This window comes from Rhinatrema bivittatum, chromosome 12 (genome assembly GCF_901001135.1).
Source record: "Rhinatrema bivittatum chromosome 12, aRhiBiv1.1, whole genome shotgun sequence".
Lineage (NCBI taxonomy): Eukaryota > Metazoa > Chordata > Amphibia > Gymnophiona > Rhinatrematidae > Rhinatrema > Rhinatrema bivittatum.
Genome location: NC_042626.1, coordinates 58,014,642 through 58,036,740, shown reverse-complemented (window position 1 = coordinate 58,036,740; position 22,099 = coordinate 58,014,642). Strand labels below are relative to the sequence as shown.

The following is a 22,099-nucleotide window of genomic DNA, read 5'->3' as shown; positions in this document are numbered from 1 at the left end:
AAAGCCTTACCTTGTTCCTGAAATTTCTGAAAGCCTGGTATCCTGCGGCAACCCCTGTTGTGGTCTGTGACCAGCCCAACGGATGGGCTGTGTAGGGTGCTCCATGTTGCCAGTCTCGTACCTCGCCCTTGAGTCTCCTATATGCATCATACCTCGTTCCTGACTCCATGTCTCTTCCTCCAGTACCTCGTTCCTGAGTCCATGTCTGCACCTCCAGTATCTGTGCCTGAGTCTACGTCTGCACTTCCAGTACCTCGTGCCTGAGTCTCGTCTGCTTCCATGTTCCAGTCTTCGCTGCCCTGGCCTCCATCCGGCCTGCCGCTTTGTGCCGTGCCTGCGGCAGGTCCGAAAGGGCTGGGAACGGTCGGAGGACTGTTCACAAGACCAACATAGCGTTGTTGGGTCTTCCGAAGCATGCAGGTCCGGAGGAGGGCCTGTCTGCAGTCATCTCACCAGCCTTGCTTCCGTCCTGCCCATGCTCGGGCATGCCACGCCTCCCGCGGCACTTAAGAACCTAAGAACATGCCATACTGGGTCAGACCAAGGGTCCTTCAAGCCCAGCATCCTGTTTCCAACAGTGGCCAATCCAGGCCATAAGAACCTGGCAAGTACCCAAAAACTAAGTCTATTCCATGTTACTGTTACTAGTAATAGCAGTGGCTATTTTCTAAGTCAACTTAATTAATAGCAGGTAATGGATTTCTCCTCCAAGAACTTATCCAATCCTTTTTTAAACACAGCTATACTAACTGCACTAACCACATCCTCTGGCAACAAATTCCAGAGTTTAATTGTGTGTTGAGTGAAAAAGAACGTTCTCTGATTAGTTTTAAATGTGCCACATGCTAACTTCATGGAGTGCTCCCTAGTCTTTCTATTAACTCAAAGAGTAAATAACAGATTCACATCTACCTGTTCTAGACCTCTCATGATTTTAAACACCTCTATCATATCCCCCCTCAGTCGTCTCTTCTCCAAGCTGAAAAGTCCTAACCTCTTTAGTCTTTCCTCATAGGGGAGCTGTTCCATTCCCCTTATCATTTTGGTTGTACTTCTCTGTACCTTCTCCATCGTAATTATATATTTTTTGAGATGCAGCGACCAGAATTGTACACAGTATTCAAGGTGCGGTCTCACCATGGAGCGATACAGAGGCATTATGACATTTTCCGTTTTATTCACCATTCCCTTTCTAATAATTCCCAACATTGTTTGCTTTTTTGACTGCCGCAGCACACTGAACTGACAATTTCAATGTGTTATCCACTATGACGCCTAGATCTCTTTCTTGGGTGGTAGCACCTAATATGGAACCTAACATTATGTAACTATACCATGGGTTATTTTTCCCTATATGCATCACCTTGCACTTATCCACATTAAATTTCATCTGCCATTTCGATGCCCAATTTTCCAGTCTCACAAAGTCGTCCTGCAATTTTTCACAATCTGCTTGTGATTTAACTAGTCTGAATAATTGTGTATCATCTGCAAATTTGATTACCTCACTCGTCGTATTTCTTTCCAGATCATTTATAAATATATTGAAAAGTAAGGGTCCCAATACAGATCCCTGAGGACTCCAGGAAAAATAGTGGAAAGTGTTCTAAACATCAAAATCACAGAACATATAGAAAGACATGGTTTAATGGAACAAAGTCAGCATGGCTTTACCCAGGGCAAGTCTTGCCCTACAAATCTGCTTCACTTTTTTGAAGGAGTTAATAAACATGTGGATAAAGGTGAACCGGTAGATATAGTATACTTGGATTTTCAGAAGGCGTTTGACAAAGTTCCTCATGAGAGGCTTCTAGGAAAGTAAAAAGTCATGGGATAGGTGGTGATGTCCTTTCATGGATTGCAAACTGGCTAAAAGACAGGAAACAGAGAGTAGGATTAAATGGACAATTTTCTCAGTGGAAGGGAGTGGACAGTGGAGTGCCTCAGGGATCTGTATTGGGACCCTTACTTTTCAATATATTTATCAATGATCTGGAAAGAAATACGACGAGTGAGAGAATCAAATTTTCAGATGACACAAAATTGTTCAGAGTAGTTAAATCACAAGCAGATTGTGATAAATTGCAGGAAGACCTTGTGAGACTGGAAAACTGGGCATCCAAATGGCAGATGAAATTTAATGTGGATAAGTGCAAGGTGATGCATATAGGGAAAAATATCCCATGCTATAATTCCATATTAGGTGCTACAACCCAAGAAAGAGATCTAGTGTCATAGTGGATAACACATTGAAATCGTCGGTTCAGTGTGCTGCGGCAGTCAAAAAAGCAAACAGAATGTTGGGAATTATTAGAAAGGGAATGGTGAATAAAACGGAAAATGTCATAATGCCTCTGTATCGCTCCATGGTGAGACCACACCTTGAATACTGTGTACAATTCTGGTCGCCGCATCTCAAAAAAGATATAATTGCGATGGAGAAGGTACAGAGAAGGGCTACCAAAATGATAAGGGGAATGGAACAACTCCCCTATGAGGAAAGACTAAAGAGGTTAGGACTTTTCAGCTTGGAGAAGAGACGACTGAGGGGGGATATGATAGAGGTGTTTAAAATCATGAGAGGTCTAGAACGGGTAGATGTGAATCGGTTATTTACTCTTTCGGATAGTAAAAAGACTAGGGGGCACTCCATGAAGTTAGCATGGGGCACATTTAAAACTAATCAGAGAAAGTTCTTTTTTACTCAACGTACAATTAAACTCTGGAATTTGTTGCCAGAGGATGTGGTTAGTGCAGTTAGTATAGCTGTGTTTAAAAAAGGATTGGATAAGTTCTTGGAGGAGAAGTCCATTACCTCTGGGAGAGACTCATCCAAAACTTCCGACTGCAGGATTTGGCACCTCTACCGTCTGCTGGAAACAGAGAATACTGAGCAACTGCAGGTGCCACACTGTCTTAAGTACCACGGCTACAGTAAAGCTTTTTTTTTTCTGTCTCCATCTATTGGAAGGGGAGAAAACCCCATTTCTCCAGACTGATCGGCGGGACAATAAGGAAGATCTGATTTCAGGTTAGAGATTAAATATCAACACATATGTTGTGATTCGCTGCCCGCAGGTCCCCCCGCGAGCAGACTCTCACTCATCTCATGCTTTTCCCGACGCGGCATGGACGCCGCTGTCGCCCCTGCCCACGCGGCCGGAGCCGTGGACTTCCCTGCTTCGTTGCGGCCCGGAGGCCGTCCCTGGGTCCTGCCTTCACTGCGGTTGGAGCCGCGGACCTTCTGCCATCCCCTGCACGGCCGGGACTGCCGCCGATGTCATCTTGCCTTCGTGGCACATGGGCCGCATCCCCGGGTTCGGGTAGCGGCTGGAGCTGCCCCTGGGGCCTCCTGCAGCGGCCGGAGCCGCTGTCGTCATTGAGGCCTGCTTCCCAGGCCCAGCCTGCCTTCTGCGTGAAGACGTCGGTGCAGGCTGCTGTCCGCGGTCCTTCACAAGTTCCTGCTTCCTTCCTTAGGCACCGGCGCGCGTCTCTCTTCTGTATTTAAAGGGCTAGACACAGAAAGTGTGCTGGCTCCACCTAAAGACTGGACTTCCTGCTTCAGCCCTATAAGAGGGCTGCTCCATCAGTATGTCTTCGCCTTGCACCGGAGTGACATCCTTCTGGAGGCTCCTGCCTGCCAGAACCTTGTAAGGTTTCCTGTTCTTCGTGGAGCTCTGTGTCTCGTCTCCTTTCGTACCACATCTCATGTCTTGATGTCTTGCCTGAGGTCCCTGTCCAGGTATCCTGATGTTCCCATCTTGATCTTCCATGCCCAGATGTCCCGTCAAGACCCTCCACGTCCTGATGTTCCTGCCTTTCCGGATGTTCTTCCCTGCGTCTTCGTCTGTGCTCCTGAGCCTTCTGACCTGCGGGGCCGTGGAGTGGCCTGCAGGAGGGATTTGTCCCTGTGCTCCTGAGCTTCCGTTCCTGCCAGCCGTTGGAGCTTCGGATGTCATTGGTCCCGTCATCGGAGTTCCTCCTCACCTAGATCTTCCCTGCGCATGTCCCACTCTCCTCGTGGTCCGTGACCAGCCCTTAGAGCTGTGTAGGGCGCGTAGGGGGACAGGGTGGTCCGCGACTCAGTCCCGCGGGTGGGCTGAGTAGGGCGCCCTGAGAGAAATGCCCTTCCTCCCAGCTGTTAACAAGTCCCCAGTCTCGTCTGTGATGCCGCTGCATCAACCCAAGTGCCTTCGCCTGTGATGCCGTCGCATCGATCATAGTCCTGTCTACGTGTCAAGGCCTCCGTCTGCCCTCAACCTCAGGCCAGGCCTGCTGGTCCATGCTGTTCCACGCAGCAGGTCCAAAAGGGCTCGGAATGATCGGAGGACCATTCAACTTCCAACATCTCCTTGTTGTTGGCCATGGGAGCCTGCAGGTCTGGTGGAGGGTAAGACCGCCAGCCATGCTGTATACGCCGTCAACCCTCGGCTCGACCCTGGATGCTCTGGGGTCAGACTGAGGCCCAAGGGCACATTAAACACCCCGAGTGGTGTTCACCGTAGCACCCCACTCACAACAACATACAATGATTAAAAATAATAGCTATCTCCACAATACACTGGAAAAATCTGGAGAATATAGCTAAATGAAAGAACTTACATTTTAATTTTTTCCTACAGCTATTGAAATATTTTAAAAAATGCCTTCAGAGATTTTGAAAATTAAGCCTGAGTTTATACCACTACTCACAAGGGTTTTCGATCTGCCTCCACCTAGTTAATACAAGCTGTTCCTCAGTGTTAGGCTCTTATCTCAAAATTTCATCTGACAGCTTTGATATAACAGGTTTTTTTTTGAGAGTTTTGTAGAACTGCAAGCTATTCCTCGAACTTTGAACATACGTTTTGTACTGGAGCCAGACAGAGGTTGGATCCTGAGGTTATTCTTTAAACACAGAGAATCGGGAGGGGGTGGGGGGAGAGTAATTGCTTGCTACTTGACACAGGCCCATTCTCTAAAGTCTGCTGGAGAGTTGGCGCTCCGAGGCAAGTGCTCACTCTCCCGATGCACGCCCAGGCATCTCTCCTGGGCACGCGATTCTTTATTTAAATTAGGGCCTGTGCTAATAAGGAGGCGCTAGGGACACTAGTGCGTCCCTAGCACCTCCTCATTGGCGGAAGCGGCAGCTGTCAGCGGGTCTGACAGCCGACGCTTAATTTTACTGGCGTTGGTTTTCAAACCCGCTGACAGCTATGGGTTCGGAAAACGGACGCCGGCAAAGTTGAGTGTCCGTTTTCCAACCCGCAGGCCACGGGCAGATTTTTTTTTTTTTTTTTAATTTTTGGGGCCTCCAACTTAATATCGCTATGATATTAAGTCCGAGGGAGTACAGGAAAGCAGTTTTTTCTGCTTTTCTGTACACTTGCCTGGTGCCATCTGAAATTAACGCCTGCCCAAGGCAGGCGTTAATTTCTGAGAATAAAATGTGCGGCTTGGCCACACATTTTATTTTCTGTATTGCGGGTGACTAATAGGTTCATCAACATACATTTGCATGTGATGAGCGCTATTAGTTTCGGGGGAGGGGGGGGTTGGCCGCACGTTTTCCATGCGCTATTACCCCTTATAGTATAAGGGGTAATAATAGCGTGTCAAAAACGCGTACCGTTCTGTATCATCCTGTGTGCTGGTTTCTGCACGGCATTGTGTTTAAAGTTGAGACAGGCTGTTTTGTTCATAGCTTTTTGTACTATATACTATTGCTGTTTTCAATAAAATTACAATTTGAAAAAAAAAACCACAAAGAATCATTTGTGAACTTTAAGGTTATAATTTTTCCTGATGTAGCAAAAACCACTTACAAGAAAAGGAGCCAATTGTTATTTTTGTATCCTAGAATTTTATAGATAGGTGCTTTGTTTTTGTTTTTCTGAAATTTCTATTAAATGTTCTGTTAAAAATGTTTTGGATCCTGGATGTTTCTCCAATGTTTGCCCCCATGAGGGATAATCGTTATTCTGGAAAAGGATTAGACATTGTGTTAGCCAGAGCCTTAGTACTCCTTTCCATTTTAACTGGGCTCTGGTTAAACCTCTTTTCCCTTAGTTTTATGAATAAGAACATAAGAATGCTTCACTCTCCACTATATTGGAGGGGTTTCTTATCCTTTTCCTCTTTGTATTAAAGTTTCACACTCATTTTCTGGTGTCATGTTCTACTCAGATCACTCTGCTCAGCAAGATATATTCTTGGAATGTATATATCAAATGCATAAATAATTAAAAACACCCAATGAAAAATGGAGAGCCATTTCTTTCGTCTTTCATTTGACTTGGTAAAGTACCATCAATTCCTTCAGCGAGTTTACACAGTTGTCCCTTGTCTGTGTTGTGTCCTCAGATCTCTGGGCATCTTCTCGCACCTCATGCCCTGCCAGTTCCCTATCTGGCTCAGCTTCATCTCCAGTGCTGGACAGGTCACCTGTGCCCTGAGCTAAATCTGTGTTCTGCAGTTTCTCAAACAAATCCCCGCAGCTCTCCTTCTCAGCCGTGCTTAGGAGATCCAGGTTCAGGCTGAAGCGACGGGTCTGGGCAAAGCTCCGTAAGATCTGAAGCACAGAGTCATAATCCTCACTTCGAAAATTCTCAGCAAGCACAAGAATGAATTCACCAAGGAGTCCAAAACCAAGGTCCACCCGAAAGATCCTGCCTAGATTCTTGCCTCCAAGTCGCAGCAAGAATTGATACTTTTCTCGCCCATTGCTAAAGTATCTTCGCCAGTCTCTGTTAAATTCTGCTGAGGTTTTGGGTTCTCCAGATGAGCCCTAGAATTATAAATAAACATAAAAGTTTATATATTATATTATTCTCATTTTTGATACTTTGCCTCTATGGTACTCCCAGCCACTAAAATCCAGAAGTTCTGTCCATGGCAAACTGCATAGTCTGCTATACCTTTGTCAGACACCTAATAATTGGTGTTCTTTAAATTTAATATAAAGAGCCTAACAAAAAGAAATTATTTTAGTTAAAACATTTCTAAAGTATTTAAGTCTCACAGTGAACTTTAAAATCAAAGAGGTCCATATTCAGTCATTGACTGGACTACAAAGTTAGCCAGCTAAACTTATCCAACTAACTTTGGAGAGATAATCATAATTCAAGTAGTTTTACTCATACCTGTACTATTTCTAAACTGGAGTCCTGCTGGCAGTTAACAGGGGTTGCACAGGAATTCCATGGCTGATTCCTCTTTTCCCCCAGCTTGTCCTTTCTTTCCAAAGGCTTCAGGTGTGATGCCAGCACAATATCCCTGCACATAGAAAGCCAGAGAAGAGAAATCCTGTTTATAAGCAGCACTTCAACAAAGCTGACAATGAATAGTTCCTTGTATGATCCTTGAGTAAATCACTTTTCCCTGTAAACTTTATACATAATAACATAGTAGATTTACAGCAAAAGAAAGACCCTCTGGATTGCAAACCCCTTTACAAAGTGACTGAGCCATGCAGTGCCTGTACTCCTGGGATTCTCGATTCTGTGGTTCAAACTTCCTGAGCCATGCTGTACCCATATTCTTAACACTGTTCTAATGATGAGGGCTGAAAAGTCTCTGAGTACAAGCACCGTGTAGCTTAAAGTGAATGAGCTGCATGGAGCGGGAGCATCAAACACACTGAGTGATGGGGCTGGGGGAGAAGGTGATGAGAATAAGCCCTGGAGGGAGAGATAGTAAGAACGATTACTGGGGGCTGGGGAAGAAGGGGGTGGTGAAAGAGAGCAGTGGATACTGTGGGTGGATGTGTGTGTGTGTGTGTGTGAAAGTGAGCAATGTGGGCTAGGGAATATGCACATAGGGTCAGGAGAGGGATTTGTTTTTTTCTACTGGGGTCCTGTGGAAAAAAGTCTGAAAACCACTGACTTAATGCTGCAAACATAGAAAATGAAAAGAATGCCCGCAGACCTGAATTCTTCATAGGATGCCACCTTTTGGTGGACTGCACGGAATTTGGCATCATTTTCCCTTTGGTACTTTTCATCAGCAGCCAGAGCAGATTGTAGTTCATGCTCCAGGGCAGAAAAATCAATGGTTTCAGATTCTTCCATGTCAAATCCTATGGGAAACATCAAAACAATGATGATCAGCAGGAAAGGCAATACAATAGAAGTCTCTTATCATCAGATGGCTGTTCCAAAGACCTCCAGACTTGAGACTACACTATCCTTAACTGGAACTCAAGCTTCCAGTAGGGTTATCAATTGTCCCTATTTCTTTTTTTGGTCAGGTTTATCTGTCCTGGTTTTACCCCATTTAGGGTATCCATTTCATCCCAGATTAACTAGACAGGCTGATCCAATCCAGTCTCTACCCTGCCTCTAATGCATGGATATCTCATTCTGAATTTTTTTAGGGAAAAGAATGAAAAACTCAGAATGTCAAACCCATGCATGCAATGGGGCAAAGGCAGGAGCCCTTTTGAATGGAAAGGAGGCTCTAGAACGAAGGGTCATGAGATGAGGTTGAAAGGAAATATTTTTTTAGAGGGTGGAAAAGCCTCCTAGTGGAAGTGGTAGAGCCAAAAACGGTATCTGAATTCAAGAAAGCATGGAATATAGGGGATCTCTAAGGAAGTGATGAGAATTATGAAGTTAAATTAATTGGACAGATGGACAGACTAGATCGACCATACGGCCTTTTTCAGCCGCCATATTTCTATGGATCAGCCTATTTGGTTGATCTGGGATGTAGGGCGGTTGAAATGGCAACTGCACGTATGGACTTGTCTTTTCTTAGTCAGCTTTTCTTAGGCAAATGAAAACCATGCCTGCAATGAACTAAAACCAGGCATAGATCCGCCCGAGCAACAGAAAGGCAACTCCGTTCCAAGATCTGCTTCCGACTCACAGATCCAAGGATTCTAATCGCTAGCGCACACGCCCTAAAGGAATTTAATTTATTAAAGGAAATAGGAATGAAACACCCGCTATTACAATAAACCCGCTTCAATCCAACCTCGCGCGAGTCCTATGGCTCATGGGCGGCAGGGAACGCGTCTCCATAGCAACTGCCCCAAGCCTATGCGCGTCATCAGCATGCCTGCCAATAAGAGCGATTCTATGCTTCACGTTAATCATCTGCTTTCTGGCCTTTTATTTATTTAAAAACAAATGTATTATTTACAAATAAGAGATTAAAACTGCTAGAAATGTAGAACAAACGGGGAAAAGTAACTTCCTTTAATAGCAGGAAGGTAACGCTAAAAATACAAACTATCACTAGTTTCGGAATTCAGGGAAGGACAGAAGCCCCATCCCCGCCCCCAATTAGAAGTCTTTGCAAATGCCGGTTTCAAAATTACAGACGACAGTTTGAACAATAAAGGTTACATAGCGTTTCTGTTTGCGCTACTTGAAGAGTTTTTTTCTTTCCGTGGACTCTGTTGCATATGATTTTTTTTTTAATAGGATGCAACGAATTGTGTCGTTTAGGCGGTGGCGGTGGGCTGCCCCTACGCCCTAACGTTTTATCGGCGTCTGGCATGGGTCCTGTCTCTCCGGTGTCGCGCTCCCAGGGTTGTTCATGTGTCTGCCCGTGGGGAGTCACGATTTGTTTCAACTGAAGGTGCGACGAAAAACGGAGAGCGCGGCTTAAGGTGAGGAAGACACCTTCAATCGCCCCCAGGTGAAACCGGCGAATGTGTTTCTTCATCACGCACTAGATGAACCCGGTATCTAAAGGGAGACGTTACGTCAGGCTTGACTTGTGTGAAGTGGCAACCATACCTAGGGACTTTTGATTTGAGATTGTCATGGATTAGAGGGGGTAGTAGGGTAACATCGGGCGCAGACGGTATGCCCACTAAAACTCCATGTTAATTCTCACACTCGCATTCTCACATGCTCACTCATATTCACCCCCTATGTGACATATACTTCTCTCTCTCTCGCATGTCCACCACACGCACTCACTCTGTTTCCAACCTGAACCTAGCAGCAGCAGCAGCATTCACCTCTTCCTCCTCCTCGGGGCCCATGTGACAGCAACAAGGATCTATCAAGTCATACACACAAACATTCAAAATCCCATAGTAACAGTAATGAAACTGTAAACCCCACAATCTTTTGTCCCCAGGGGTTTCTTGTCTCTCTCAACCTCTCATTCTCAACGTCTCCAGCAGTCTCATTTCAATATGACCCTCACTCCACATCTCACCTGGTTTTCGCTTGACTCTGCTCAAGTCAAAGTTCAGATCCTTTTCAGCAGCAGTCCTAAGGCCCTGTATGTCATCCTGCTATAGTACTGTTTACTCTCCTCTTCAGGGACAATCAAACCGATGCAATAAAGTGTGCTCAGCCAAGCGCACTGGTTAACCTGTGGTTGGACACGTGTTTTGGATGTGCATCCACAACCCCTTAGCATGTCCAAAATGCACATCCAATCCCTGCCCCCATAAAGCTAATAGTGCTTATCACATGTAAATTCATGTTGATGAGGCTATTAACTATTCTCCCCAGTGCAAAAAAAAAAAAAAGTGTGCTCTACTTGCATATTTTTACCCTCAGAAATTAATACCTGCCTGGAGCAGGTGTTACTTTTTGGGCTGCTCAAAAATTGTACAGAAAAGTAGAAAATGCTGCCTTTCTGTACTTCCTCCAACTTAATATCGTGGTGATATTAAGTCGGAGGAACAAAAAGGAGAACAATTTAAAAAAAAAAATAATAAAGTGTTCCCGCAATCAGGTTAGGAAAAGGGACCTCTCCTGGGCACCCGCTGCCAAGGAAGCGCTAGGGGTGCACAGTTTCCCCTAACACCTCCTTTTTACTGCGGCAGCTGATTTAAATATTAAATCGGGTGATATGGCATCAGCCTCAGTGTCTCCAAATGTGTTTTATACATACCTTGGAATGAACCTCAAAGTTTTTTTTATTATGCCCCCCCCCTTTCATCCCTGAGCTCCTCATTCTGGGTTTGACGAAAGTAGAATGAGGCTTTGCCTAAGGCACGGAATCTCTTTCAGAGTTGGGCCTGTGCGGAGGATCTAACCTGATCCTTCCTCCTTCCCCCTATCTTTTAGGGATGCAGGTTAGCTGTGTAGGATTGCTCTGAGATGTGGAGCATGGAGGAGGTAGCAGCTGGTGATCAAGTGCTGGCAGTAAGAGCAAGGCTGTCATGGATAGCTATCTGTGCTGTTTGGAATTCTATCAACAGTGGGTTACCAAGGACAGATCATGTCTCTTCCAGGTCATGGCCAAACAGGTTTTGGATTCCCAGTCACAACACATTGAAATTAAGAGAGCCTGCATAAATTGTCTTCAGTAACATTGGAATCAATATGAAGCATGTATTGAGAGATCCTTTGAAGACTAACAGCTTTGTAGCACAAATGCTGATCCTACCTCTTTATTCAGTGTCTGCCAGTGTGGCACCAAATTTAATAATCCCACTTCCTTCTCTTGGGCCCTGTGCAATCACAACATTCACGCTGCCACCTGTCTCCTTGCCTTTGGCCCAACACAGCTCACAATGACAGCACATTTCTTCTTTGGGCCACACAGGCTTTCTTTTTCTGGCTACGAGTGTTGATTTTTAACTAGAGGCAGGAAGATTACAATTCCTACAATACACAGAGGGACAGATTTTCAAAGGGTTACGGGTGTAACTTATGCGCATAACCCGAGAAAGTGCCCCTGCGCGTGCCGAGCCTATTTTGCATAGGCTCGGTGACGCATGTCCCGGGGCTTTGGGCAGGGTGCCAGTCCGGGGGCGGGACTGAGGCCATCGCATGCCGACAGCCGGCCGGCATGCGCAAGTTATGCCTGCCAGAGGCAGAAGTAACTAAGATAACAAAGGAGGTGGGGGGGGGGTTAGATGGGGGAAGCGGAAGGAAAGTTCCCTCCGAGGCCGCTCTGATTTCGGAGCGGCCTTGGCGGGAACGGGGAAAGCCATCAGGGCTCCCCTAGGGCTCGGCGTGCACAAGTGTGTACCCTCTTGCGCGCTGACCCCGGATTTTATAACATGCATGCGGCTGTGCATGCACATGTTATAAAATCAGGCGTAGATTTGTGCGCGCCGGGTTGCGCGCACAAATTTACGCCTGCGCGCATGTTAGAAAATGTGGCAGGGAGGATGTAAATTCAATAACTCCAAGAATGACCAGGAAACCTATAGCTGGATAATGGGGCAGAGTCTCAAGTGATCTGTCTTTCTACTTCTTTCCCCTTTCTGCTTTCATGGTCTTCCCTCTCTCTGGTGCTACAAATGTATTAGTACCCATGTAATTCAAGCTATGTAGCAAGGTGATAGGATCAGGACATGCCTTAGGCAAACCATTTGATCTGCCTGTGCCTTAGGTAATTAGCTGGAAACAAGGTGTTTGTCTTAGCCTGACCTTCTGTGTCAACAAATTTTAAAATATATAGCTAAGATTTGTTGTAAGAAAATCAGGATGATGGCTCTTTTGGTTCTGAAGGAATTTCTCCTGTTTTCCTCCCTCAGGATTTTTCACCATGGACACGGACCTATATGACGAGTTTGGTAATTACATTGGACCAGAGCTTGACTCTGATGATGACGATGATGAAATGGGAAGAGGTGACAAAGATGGTGATGAGGTAATTGTGGTAACTGGGTCTCAGCTTTTTTTTTTTATTATTTTTATTTTATTTGACAGCACTTAATGGCATGGAGGGACTTCTAATCTGTATTTCTTCCACTTCCATTTTTATTTAAGATTTTCACATCCTTATTAATATTGACAGCATTTCAAGATTATCAGTTCATTATGTGTTTATTCAAGTGCCATCATCATCTATATTTGGTTATTTATTTATTTATTACTTTTCTATACCGACCTTCATGAAAAAATTTCATATCAGATCGGTTTACATATAACAAAGGGTATCAAAGCAGTGAAGGGTTAAAGCAGTGAAGTCAGAATTCCCCAAGCCATTCTGACAGATTTCTTGGTGGTTAATGTATATGAGACTAAAGAAAGTTGAGATTTGCTTTCAACTTTAAGAGACTTCATGAATATATTTTTATGAAAGTGGGGGAACCTGATAATTTTTCTCCTTTTTTTTTTTTCTTCCTACTCGCTTAAACTCAGTGCAGAGATTGTGGTGCTTTGAGCTTTCATCCACAACTACCTGGGGATTTCTCTCCTATTTTAATAAACACCCCCCCCCCCTTCCCATTCTTCCAGTCTGGTCATTGTAGCCATGCAAGAGTCTTGGGTTCCAAATCTGGCTTAATGATGACTGACTACTTGCAGCTGACCTGGGATACAGGCTTCCCAATCTGGGAATTGAACCGAGGGCCTTCTGCATGGCAGAGTGCAGAACCACCACCGAGCCACTGCTCGGTGGTGGTTTTTTTATAAAAAGTTGTTTTGCAATTTAGACAGAGGTTGGCATGCCTTATCAGGGTTTTCCCCAATGTGATGCATGTTATGTTTATTTTTCCAAACCAGTCTAGAGAAATGGGTTTTTCTCCCTTACCAGCAGATGGAGACGGAAGAAAAGCTTTACTGCATTGTTGGTACTTAACTTACTATGCCACTTGCAGCTTCTCAGTACTTTCAGTCTCCAGCAGATGGCAGAGATGTCTAACCTGCAGTCGGACTTTGGTGAGAAATTGCTCCCAAGGGTGTGAAGTCCTGGTCTGGGGCTATCCCCCAGATAAAGTAGGGTCGTGCAGGGGACTGGTGATCCTCGGTGTGGCTTGTGCCCTGTGCTTGAGAAGGGTTTGATATCCAGTGGTGCTGGGTCCTTTATTCCCTAGCATCTTCTCCCTCTTTCCTTTTCTCTGGCTGTTTCTCCTGGTCCTCAGTAAAAGACTCCACAGAGGGAAGTATTGCATTCTTTTTTGGGGGTATCTTTATGTCCTGGGGGAACTTGGCCCATTAAGAATTTAAAAAGAAAAAGAAGCAGTGAGGGGGATGGCCTGCAAATCAGGGATTGCCTTGGAGTCCCGGTTGCAGGGGGTGCTCAGCTCACAGTGCAGGCCTTCAGTGCATGGAGAGGGAGACTGAACACCCGCAGAAGGTTGCCAGTAATTTTCTTTAGTGCAGCGCTGCAAACCTAGCTGCTTCCATGGAGTGCAGGAAGCAGTGCTTAGCGTGTGGTGATTGAGTGAAATTACAGGCCTCCGAGTTGTGCATGGCTTCTGTGAGCAACTGTGAGGGCAGATTGAGAGCCACTTCTTTTGTCACTGAGTGGAAAAGCCCATAGGAAAAAAGCAGCAGCCCTGCAATACTGAGGCAGCCATTTCCAGGGATGGTGGCAGCATGGGGATGGCAGCCATGTTTTGTTTTTTTTTTCTCCCATAGTTCAGGTGAACCCGGGGTGGGAAAGCAGAGCACCCACTCTTGTTTTCCATGGGAGGGGGCATGTGTGCTCAGTATGGCAGCCCTAGTGTTGCTGAGGAGCTCTCTCTGAGGAGGATTCTGAGTCTGAGGAGCCCTTTTTACCAGGGCTTATGCTGCTTATGCACAAAGGGGCGGATTTTAAAAGGCCCCGCGCGCACCGGCACGCCTATTTTGCATAGGCCGCCGGCGCGCGTAAAGCCCGGGGACGCGCGTAAGTCCCGGGGCTTTTGAAAAGGGGCGGGGAGGGGGCGTGTCCGGGGCGTCCCCGAAACGATGTGGCATTTTGGGGGCGGGCCCGGGGGCGTGGCACCGGCCCGGGGGCGTGGTTGAGGCCTCCGGACCAGCCCCCGGGGCCGGAGGACGGAGCGGGGCTGCCGGCGACGCGCGCAAAGTTACGCCTGCTAAAGCAGGTGTAACTTTGCCAACAAAGGTAAGGGGGGGGGTTTAGATAGGGCCGAGGGGGTGGGTTAGGTAGGGGAAGTGGGGGGAAGGTGGGGGGAGGGTGGAGAAAAGTTCCCTCCGAGGCCGCTCCGAAATCGGAGCGGCCTCGGAGGGAACATGCAGCTCGCGCTGGGGCTCGGCGCGCGCAGGTTGCACAAATGTGCACCCCCTTGCGTGCGCCGACCCCCGGATTTTATAAGATACGCGCGTATCTTGTAAAATCCAGCGTACTTTTGTTCGCGCCTGGTGCGCGAACAAAAGTACGCGCTCGCGTATCTTTTAAAAATCTGCCCCAAAGCCTTTTTGGTTAAGAAGGGCACTGGTGCTAAGGGATTGCATTTGAAAGAGACTTCTTTAGGGGGGTACTGTGGTCCCATCCCAACCAATAAAGAGACGGCTGGAGTCTGATCCGGTTTGGGTTTTGGAATCTGGAGGTTCTGAGGAGGATATTTGGAGGGGAAGAGGCCCCGGAAGGTCTTCCAGGAGATGAGGACATAAAGAGGGTGAAGGAGATGACCCTAAGGAAGGAATACCTTAAAAAAAATAAATAAATGAGGAATTGCCCTTTATAAAGCAGAATCGGATTATGAAGGGGAGGCTCTCATTTTGAAGGGATGTGGGGGGAGAGTCCTGCTAGAGTCTTTCCATTTCTTAGAATGGTTAAGGCCCTGATTTTTAAGGAATGGGATGCTCTTGAGTACAGATTAAAGATTGGTAGGGCCAGGGCTAAGCTATAACCCTAAGGACATAAGATCCCTGTGTGTACCCAGATCAGTCCAGACTCCTCTTTGCCAGCAGATGGAGACAGAAAAAGTTTCACTGACACCGTACATAACCCAGTGTGCCACCTGCAGTCTCTCAGTATTTCTTTGTCTCCACCAGCTGGTAAATGGTGTGAAACCTGCAGTCTGGAGAGAGAGAGAGAGAAAAAAGAAGATTCAAAGACACGAGAATTTCTGGATCCTTCCAGGGGGTTGCGAGGTCCTGGTTGGGGCCCTTCCCTCTGGGTTTGAGACGAACGAGCAGGGGGTTGGTGACTATTCTGTTAGCTCGTTCCTAAGATCTGTGGGGTGGAAATCTGGTGGACCACATCCCTCATCCCCCATGAGACAGCAGGGGAACCTGCTGAAGGTTCTGCACTGCAAGCCCAGTGGAGCAGGGAGGTAGCCCTTTTCTACGGGCTGGGTTGCTAAAGTTTGGCAAAAGGAGACTGATATAGCCAGTGGTCTGGCTCTTTTCTGATCTGCCATGTGGCCTGCGCTCCTGGAACTGGAACCTCTGCACTAAAGGAAAGTATTGGTTTTTATATCTTTATTTATTCTCAGTCAAAAAAAAAAAAAGTAACTAGGTAGAGGAATCTGTGCAGCAGATGGGTTCTGGTGGGGGGGGGGGGGGGGGGAGCTACCTTAGTATCTCGGGGCCCTCAGCAGTGTAGATTTTCAGCAACTTCTCTGCCTGCGGAGGAGACCAGAAGTTGGCTCCGCAGCGCTGAGGGACTGTTCCCCTGCTTGCCATTGAGGTGCTGGTGGTGCTGTAGGTGCGGGGAAGAATAGCGTGGGCATGCAGCAAAAGCGGTATGGCATTCGAGAGTCTGCATCGAGCATGGCCGCACCGGTAGAACGAGCCTCGCAGGTGACAGGTTCTAGCACTGAGGCTTTTCCCATCAGCGCGGAAATCGCAGCCATTTTCAATTCCCTAGCAATGTCAGAGGGAGAAGCAGGGGGTTCCCCTCTTCAGCTAGCACAGTCGGTTCTGTCCAGTGGAGATGCAGAGAGGCACTTGCACCTAGGAGGAGTCTCTGATTCTGGTAGAGGTCGTCTACCGATTTTAATTTGCTTATGTGCAAAGCTTATTTAGTGGAACAAGCAGCGGGGGATGCTGGCTCTCAGCGCAGTCTCCATGGATTCTCAGCTGGTTAAGAGGCCTGAGCTATTGAGAAGCTCTTCAGGTATTCAGTGATTTTTGGTGTAGGATTTTGAACAAATCCGGAACTAAATGCGCTGAAGGTTCAGGCAGGCTTTGCTTAGCCACATGATAGGCTGCCGCAGTAATTCTTTCTTTTCCCGTGTGCATAGGCTCATGCGCAGATTTTCGCTGCGTGACGATTGCATGTGCGGGGGCCTGTGCGTGTAAGGCCGCAGCCTAGATTTCAGCACGTATGTCTGCGATCTAGACTTGAGTGCGTATTTGCGCGGGCACTTGTGCGCGAAAGGCCGCGACCTAGACTGGTGCACGGCTTTGCGTGGGTACTGTGTGTGTGTGTACAACTACGACCTAGTCTTGAGTACCTATCTGCGTGTGTCCTGCAGGGGTGGCATTGGTATGTGTGCAGGAGGCTGCCTAGAGCCAAAGTTCAGGAGAGCTTGGCACTGGGGACGAACAGGTCCAAGCGCCTTGCTATCTGTGAGGCTTGCCATCTGATAGAAATTCAGTCCTCCCTCACTCTCCATTTCTGTCAGCGCTATTTAGATGCTAAAGCAATTTGATTACTACAGCTTTCACCCATGTTGGAATATCCCCTCAGCCTATGGTGTTTCTGGAGGGGGAGGCGAGGCAACGGTCAGTTCTTCTCCCTTATTCCTGAGATCAGAAGCCTCCCCAAGAGAGAAGTTGGGGAGAGCAAGGTTGGACACATGGGCTCCGGGTTAGATCCATCCTGCATCTCCTAGGTGGAATGTTTTCAGGGCCTGCAGACCTTTTGGCAGGGGCGCCCAGTGAAGGTGAAGCAACCTACTAGGTAGGGATCGCATGCTTGACCTACCCATTTGTCAGACATGTCGGCAAACACCGCAAGGAGGCTGTCCCTGGTAATGTTCAAGGGGATGGAGAGCATAAGACATCGGAGGATTCTGACAGAGAATTGGCTTTTTCACCTGTAGAAGAGGGAGAAATTACATCTGATTGAGAGCCGCAACAAAAGCTGCTCTGATTTTTTTTTTCCTTTTTTTCAGTGATGTTTTGCTGAGTTTGTTGGCCAGAGGTCAATTTTAACTTAAGCATACTATTTTTTCCCCTCTTGTATCCAATTCAAGAGATTATGGATTTAAAGAAGGTAAATGTGGCTCTCAAAGTTCCCTGTTTCCGCAGTGGAAACACTGAGATCCAACTCTGAGGTCGTCATAGTGGTGATACAGAAGGGAAAGTTCTTGGCATCACTCACCATGACTGAGGCGTATCTGCACATAGTCATCAGGCCGAAGCACCAGAGATTCCTGAGGCTCATGATCCTAAGGGAACATTTTCAGTTTCAAGCCCTTCCCTTTGGCTACGACGGCTCTACGTACCTTCACCAAGGTGATAGTAGAAAGGATAGCTAGTTTTGAGGACCAAGCAGTGAGTTCCCGAAGCCGACTGTCTGTTCCCAGCGGGAATCTAAAGTGACAACAGCAGGATGAACAGGTACTGCAGGGAGCCCCTCACTCGATGACGCCGAGCTTCCCCGAACTCTGTGGGAAGAGGTGAATAGAAAGGCATCAAGGAAGAGTGATTCTGATCTGGAATGGCCCGGATATCCATGGTTTGCGGACTTGGTAAATCTCAAGATAGATGGGTCCTTATGGCTCAGTCATAGTCCCGATCTTTTGCATTAGGGTCCTATTTTTTTTTTTTTCTTGAATCGGGTGAATCACTTTTGACTTACAGCCCAGCTTTTGAAAGAAGAAGGTTGAGAGTAAAGGGCTTTTCGGAGGAAGTTACAAGCTAGAAAGTCTTCAACTTCTTGTGTGCATTTGGAAGGTGTTTGAATCTTGGAGTCAGGATTCAATTCTGGTGATTCTTTCCTTTCCACAGAAAGCTTTGCAGAAGGGTTTACCTTAAACTTTCTTAAGATGCATGTGGCTGCTTTCTCTTGTTAGAGAGTGAAAATGCATGAGTGTTCTGTGTCCTTGCATCCGAATGGGGTGAGGTTTCTTAGGGGGTGAAGCATTTGCAGCTTCCGGTTCACTGTGTAGTACCACCATGAAGTCTTAATTTAGTCAAGCTTTGTGTAAGCCCCCTTTTGAACCTAAAAGGAGAGTGTCTGTGAAAGATCTTACCCTGAAAGCAATGTTTTTGGTGGCTGGCAACTTTATTGATTATTTCTGCCCACTCTTAGGAGCTGCATGTCTTGAGGTGCGTCGAACACTACTGAGATCAGAAAGTTATAAATTCATTTCGTACTTCTGATCATCTGTTATTCAGTGGTCGCAACAAGGAGAAAGCGGCTTCAAAGGCAATCATTACTAGATAAATTAAGGAGGCAATATCTTCTGCTTACATTTGTAAAGATCTACAGGTATCTGTGGGTCTTTGAGCTCATTCTGCTAGGGCTCAAGCAGCATCTTGGGCTGAGTGGCAGTTTCACTGCAAGAGATTTGTAAGGCGGTGACATGATCATCTTAGCACACATTTTCTAAACATCATAGGCTGGATGTTTGGGCTTTGGACACCAAGGTGTTTGGTGAGAATGTGTTGCAAGCGGGCCTTTCAGTTGTCTGCCCAGTTTAGGGAAGCGTGGGTACATTCTGTCATTTGCACTAGTCTGGGAGACATTAAGGATGGAAAAGTTGGTTCTTGCCTGCTAATTTTTTATTCTCTCCTTGAGTCTCACCAGACCAGTCCAGAATCTCACCCTTTGTTCTCAGAAGACTGCTCTCCTAAGTGAATATGCACATTGTCAGTGTTGTTGGAGAGGGTATCACTTCTACATTTGGTGTTGCCAATGGTCTGTTTCTCCTGCTTGAGAATAAGGATGTGGTTTGGTTTTATCTTGGCCGTGGATTTACTGAGAGACTGAAGGTGGCACTGTAAGTTAAGTACCAACAGTTAAGAAAAGCGTTTCTTCTCTGACTCAATCTGCTAGTAGGGGAAAAAAACCCCATTTGTCTGGACTGGTCTGGTGGGACTCAAAAAAAAAAGAAAATCAGTAGGTAAGATCCAATTAATCTTCTTAACTGCATTCTCAACTTGAGATATCAAAGTGATTTACAGCAGTAAACATGCAGTTATCACACAAAAGAATCCTTACAAACATCATAAATGTTACTCTTTCATCCAGGGAAGAGTTATTTCTAAATAAATAAATAAATAAAATGAAACCAATCCCCTCAGACTATACAAACCAGCTTATACTCCATATTCATCATACTTCAAAAGAAATTAGAGAAATCCGATCACCTTCTTCCAAAAAAACCCACCAGATCTTAAACAAGATAATTCTTTTCTATCCTAACATCAGCAGATAAGTTTCAAAGTGTAAGTGCCAGCACGAATATGCAGCTGTACACAGATACACCTAAGATGCTTGTATGTATTGCAAAGTCAATAAAAAGAATTGCAAATCACAATCCCAGTAGGGAATAAAAACATGTGCATTAGAGAGGTTCTTTTTTTTTTTTGGTTGGTTTGTTTACACACCATAAACAAAACAGGTTGAAGAGCCGTATGGTTACAAAATAAAAATAAGAGCCACTGTGAAATGATGTGCATCTTGGTAACCTTCACATTCTGAAGGGAAAACTAATAAAGAGGGGGACAGCAAGGTGAAGAAGTTATTACAGATGAAACTGTGCTTAGGTCGATGTTATGTAATTGCTAAGTGTCAGATGAGCTCCCCTCTTGCACTGGCCTCCGCTAAATAGATTGTGTTGACTTTAGATGGACGACGATGATGACGACGATGACGACTATATGGGAGATCACGACGACGATCACCATGGCATGGAGGTAGTGTTGCATGAGGACAAGAAGTATTACCCTACGGCAGAAGAAGTTTATGGGCCTGAAGTAGAGACTATTGTTCAAGAAGAGGACACACAGCCTCTAACTGGTAACCACCCATCACCTGGTTAGGAAACGGGGGGAGAAAGTAAATGGAAACCCTAAGGGAAGCTGGCAGTGTGGCTCAGTTATAAAAAGATTCTCTGAGTGGTTTGCATGGAGAATGTTTGTCGGGGCTTTAGGGACCTAAGCAGAAGTGTGAGTAAAAAGACTGGAAATGAGGAAGCTAAGTGGAAGGATTTAAGGAGTCTTGTTACACAGTCTGCGGATGGCTAAAGATCACGTTGGAAATAAAATTAAAAGCAGATGCTGACGATAAAAGTAAGTTTATTTAGTGCTACTTTAAGGGCCATCACTGTATTTGGGGGGCGGGGGAGTGAAGTAGACTAAATGCAAATGGCACATACAGGAAGCAAATAAAACCAGTTTATGGAACAAGGCAGGTGCCTACCTAAAAGAGCTTACAGTCTAAAGGGCCTGCTTTTCAAAAGCATTTACACTCTGGGTTTTACACCTGTATATGCACTTTAGCCTTGTAAGTGGACTTCTAAAAATTGCTTCAATACATGCCATTGAATTGTCAGTTTGTTTTACTTGTATTAATTGCACTTAATGCTTTTGATTTCCAGTTGATAGCAGGGCTGAATTAGCCATGCTGTCTGGGAGCGTTGATGCGACCGGGAAGTAGGCGGAGTTTCTCTCAGGTAGTTAGAGTTTTAACTGTGTGCGACTGCACGGTCGTCTTCCTGCGCTAATCCGTTTTCTCTCCTCAGTCTATTTTTTTTCCGAGAGCCGATAGCACGCGGGGTTTCTCTCTCTCTGTCCTCATCGGAAATGTTTGCGATTTTTTTTTTTTTTTCGTCTTTTTCAATCGACACCTTTTTTGGCAGTATGGTGCCTAAACCCTCCGGGTTTAAGTACTGCCAATGTGGAAAAATTATGTCCATAACAGATGGACATAATTATTATTACATCTGTGTGGGCCCAGAGCACGACCAGGCCTCATGCAGGGACTGTAGTAGGATGTTCCCTGGGTCCAGAGGCAATGCGCGGAGCACATCGCGTGTTTGAGAGCGCACGCCACTCAGTCTTCTTCGGGACCGGAGAAGACACCGAAAAAGCCATCCAAAAGAGCTGCGTCACTGGAGCCGGGAGACAAATAGGCCAGGTTTGGAAAGCGCCCAGTGCCGTTCAAAGGGGTCGAGGTTTTACCTCTCATGAGGCTGCCGGGATTCAGGGCTCTGTTCCCGCCATCCCCCATGCGTCAAAGAAAAAGTCAATTGACTCGAAGCGCCTGAAGCATGACGCATCGATGCCTATCCCGTCTAAGCATCGAAAGCAGTCGGCGCAGATGCAACGAAGCACGATGCGCCAAAACATCACAGCACATCAGCGCACTGGCGTGCCATAGCACACAAGGGAAAATGCAATCCCAGAAGGAACTACAATCTAAAACACCTTCCTCACAATTAATACTTCCTCCAAGTGGAAGTCAACCTTGAAAGAGCACACAGAAAACTAAACACATTCTTCAAGTGCCGTTTCTTTCTATTGCGCCACATCAAGATGTGGATTTAGATGTAGAAGTTTAA

At 46.2% G+C, this 22,099-nt stretch overlaps 2 protein-coding genes across 5 annotated transcripts in view; one reads left to right on the top strand and one right to left on the bottom strand.

The window, feature by feature from the left end:
- Positions 1–5,759: 5,759 nt before the first annotated feature.
- Positions 5,760–10,289, bottom strand: CCDC103 (coiled-coil domain containing 103). Of its 2 annotated transcripts, none has more exons than XM_029572915.1 (4): positions 10,156–10,289; positions 7,906–8,056; positions 7,122–7,254; positions 5,760–6,766 (listed from the first exon to the last, which is right to left on the bottom strand). In XM_029572915.1, exons 2-4 carry the CDS (start codon positions 8,046–8,048, stop codon positions 6,266–6,268), a joined length of 777 nt encoding a protein of 258 aa, XP_029428775.1. In that variant the 5' UTR covers positions 8,049–8,056; positions 10,156–10,289; the 3' UTR covers positions 5,760–6,265. The 2 variants fall into 2 exon arrangements, with proteins under 2 accessions (XP_029428775.1, XP_029428776.1); XM_029572916.1 differs by lacking the exon at positions 10,156–10,289 and adding an exon at positions 8,956–8,992.
- EFTUD2 (elongation factor Tu GTP binding domain containing 2) overlaps positions 9,449–22,099 on the top strand; it is a 93,753-nt gene continuing 81,102 nt past the window's right edge. Inside the window, exons 1-3 of one of the 3 annotated variants that reach the window (XM_029572912.1) lie at positions 9,449–9,595; positions 12,440–12,555; positions 20,385–20,556. In XM_029572912.1, the coding sequence (XP_029428772.1) occupies positions 12,451–12,555; positions 20,385–20,556 (277 nt within the window). In that variant the 5' untranslated portion in view covers positions 9,449–9,595; positions 12,440–12,450. Of the gene's footprint in view, positions 9,671–12,439; positions 12,556–20,384; positions 20,557–22,099 lie in introns of all 3 variants that reach the window. The other 2 variants (XM_029572913.1, XM_029572914.1) reach the window with 2 other exon arrangements.

Bases quoted from the DNA above. Each gene is read 5' to 3' on its own strand.
- CCDC103 (XM_029572915.1), bottom strand. From the start codon at position 8,048: ATGGAAGAATCTGAAACCATTGATTTTTCTGCCCTGGAGCATGAACTA. The intron at 7,255-7,905 runs GTCTGCGGGCAT...TTCTATGTGCAG, and splicing joins GCATCCTATGAAGAATTCAG to GGATATTGTGCTGGCATCAC. The intron at 6,767-7,121 runs GTATGAGTAAAA...TTATAATTCTAG, and splicing joins CCAGTTTAGAAATAGTACAG to GGCTCATCTGGAGAACCCAA.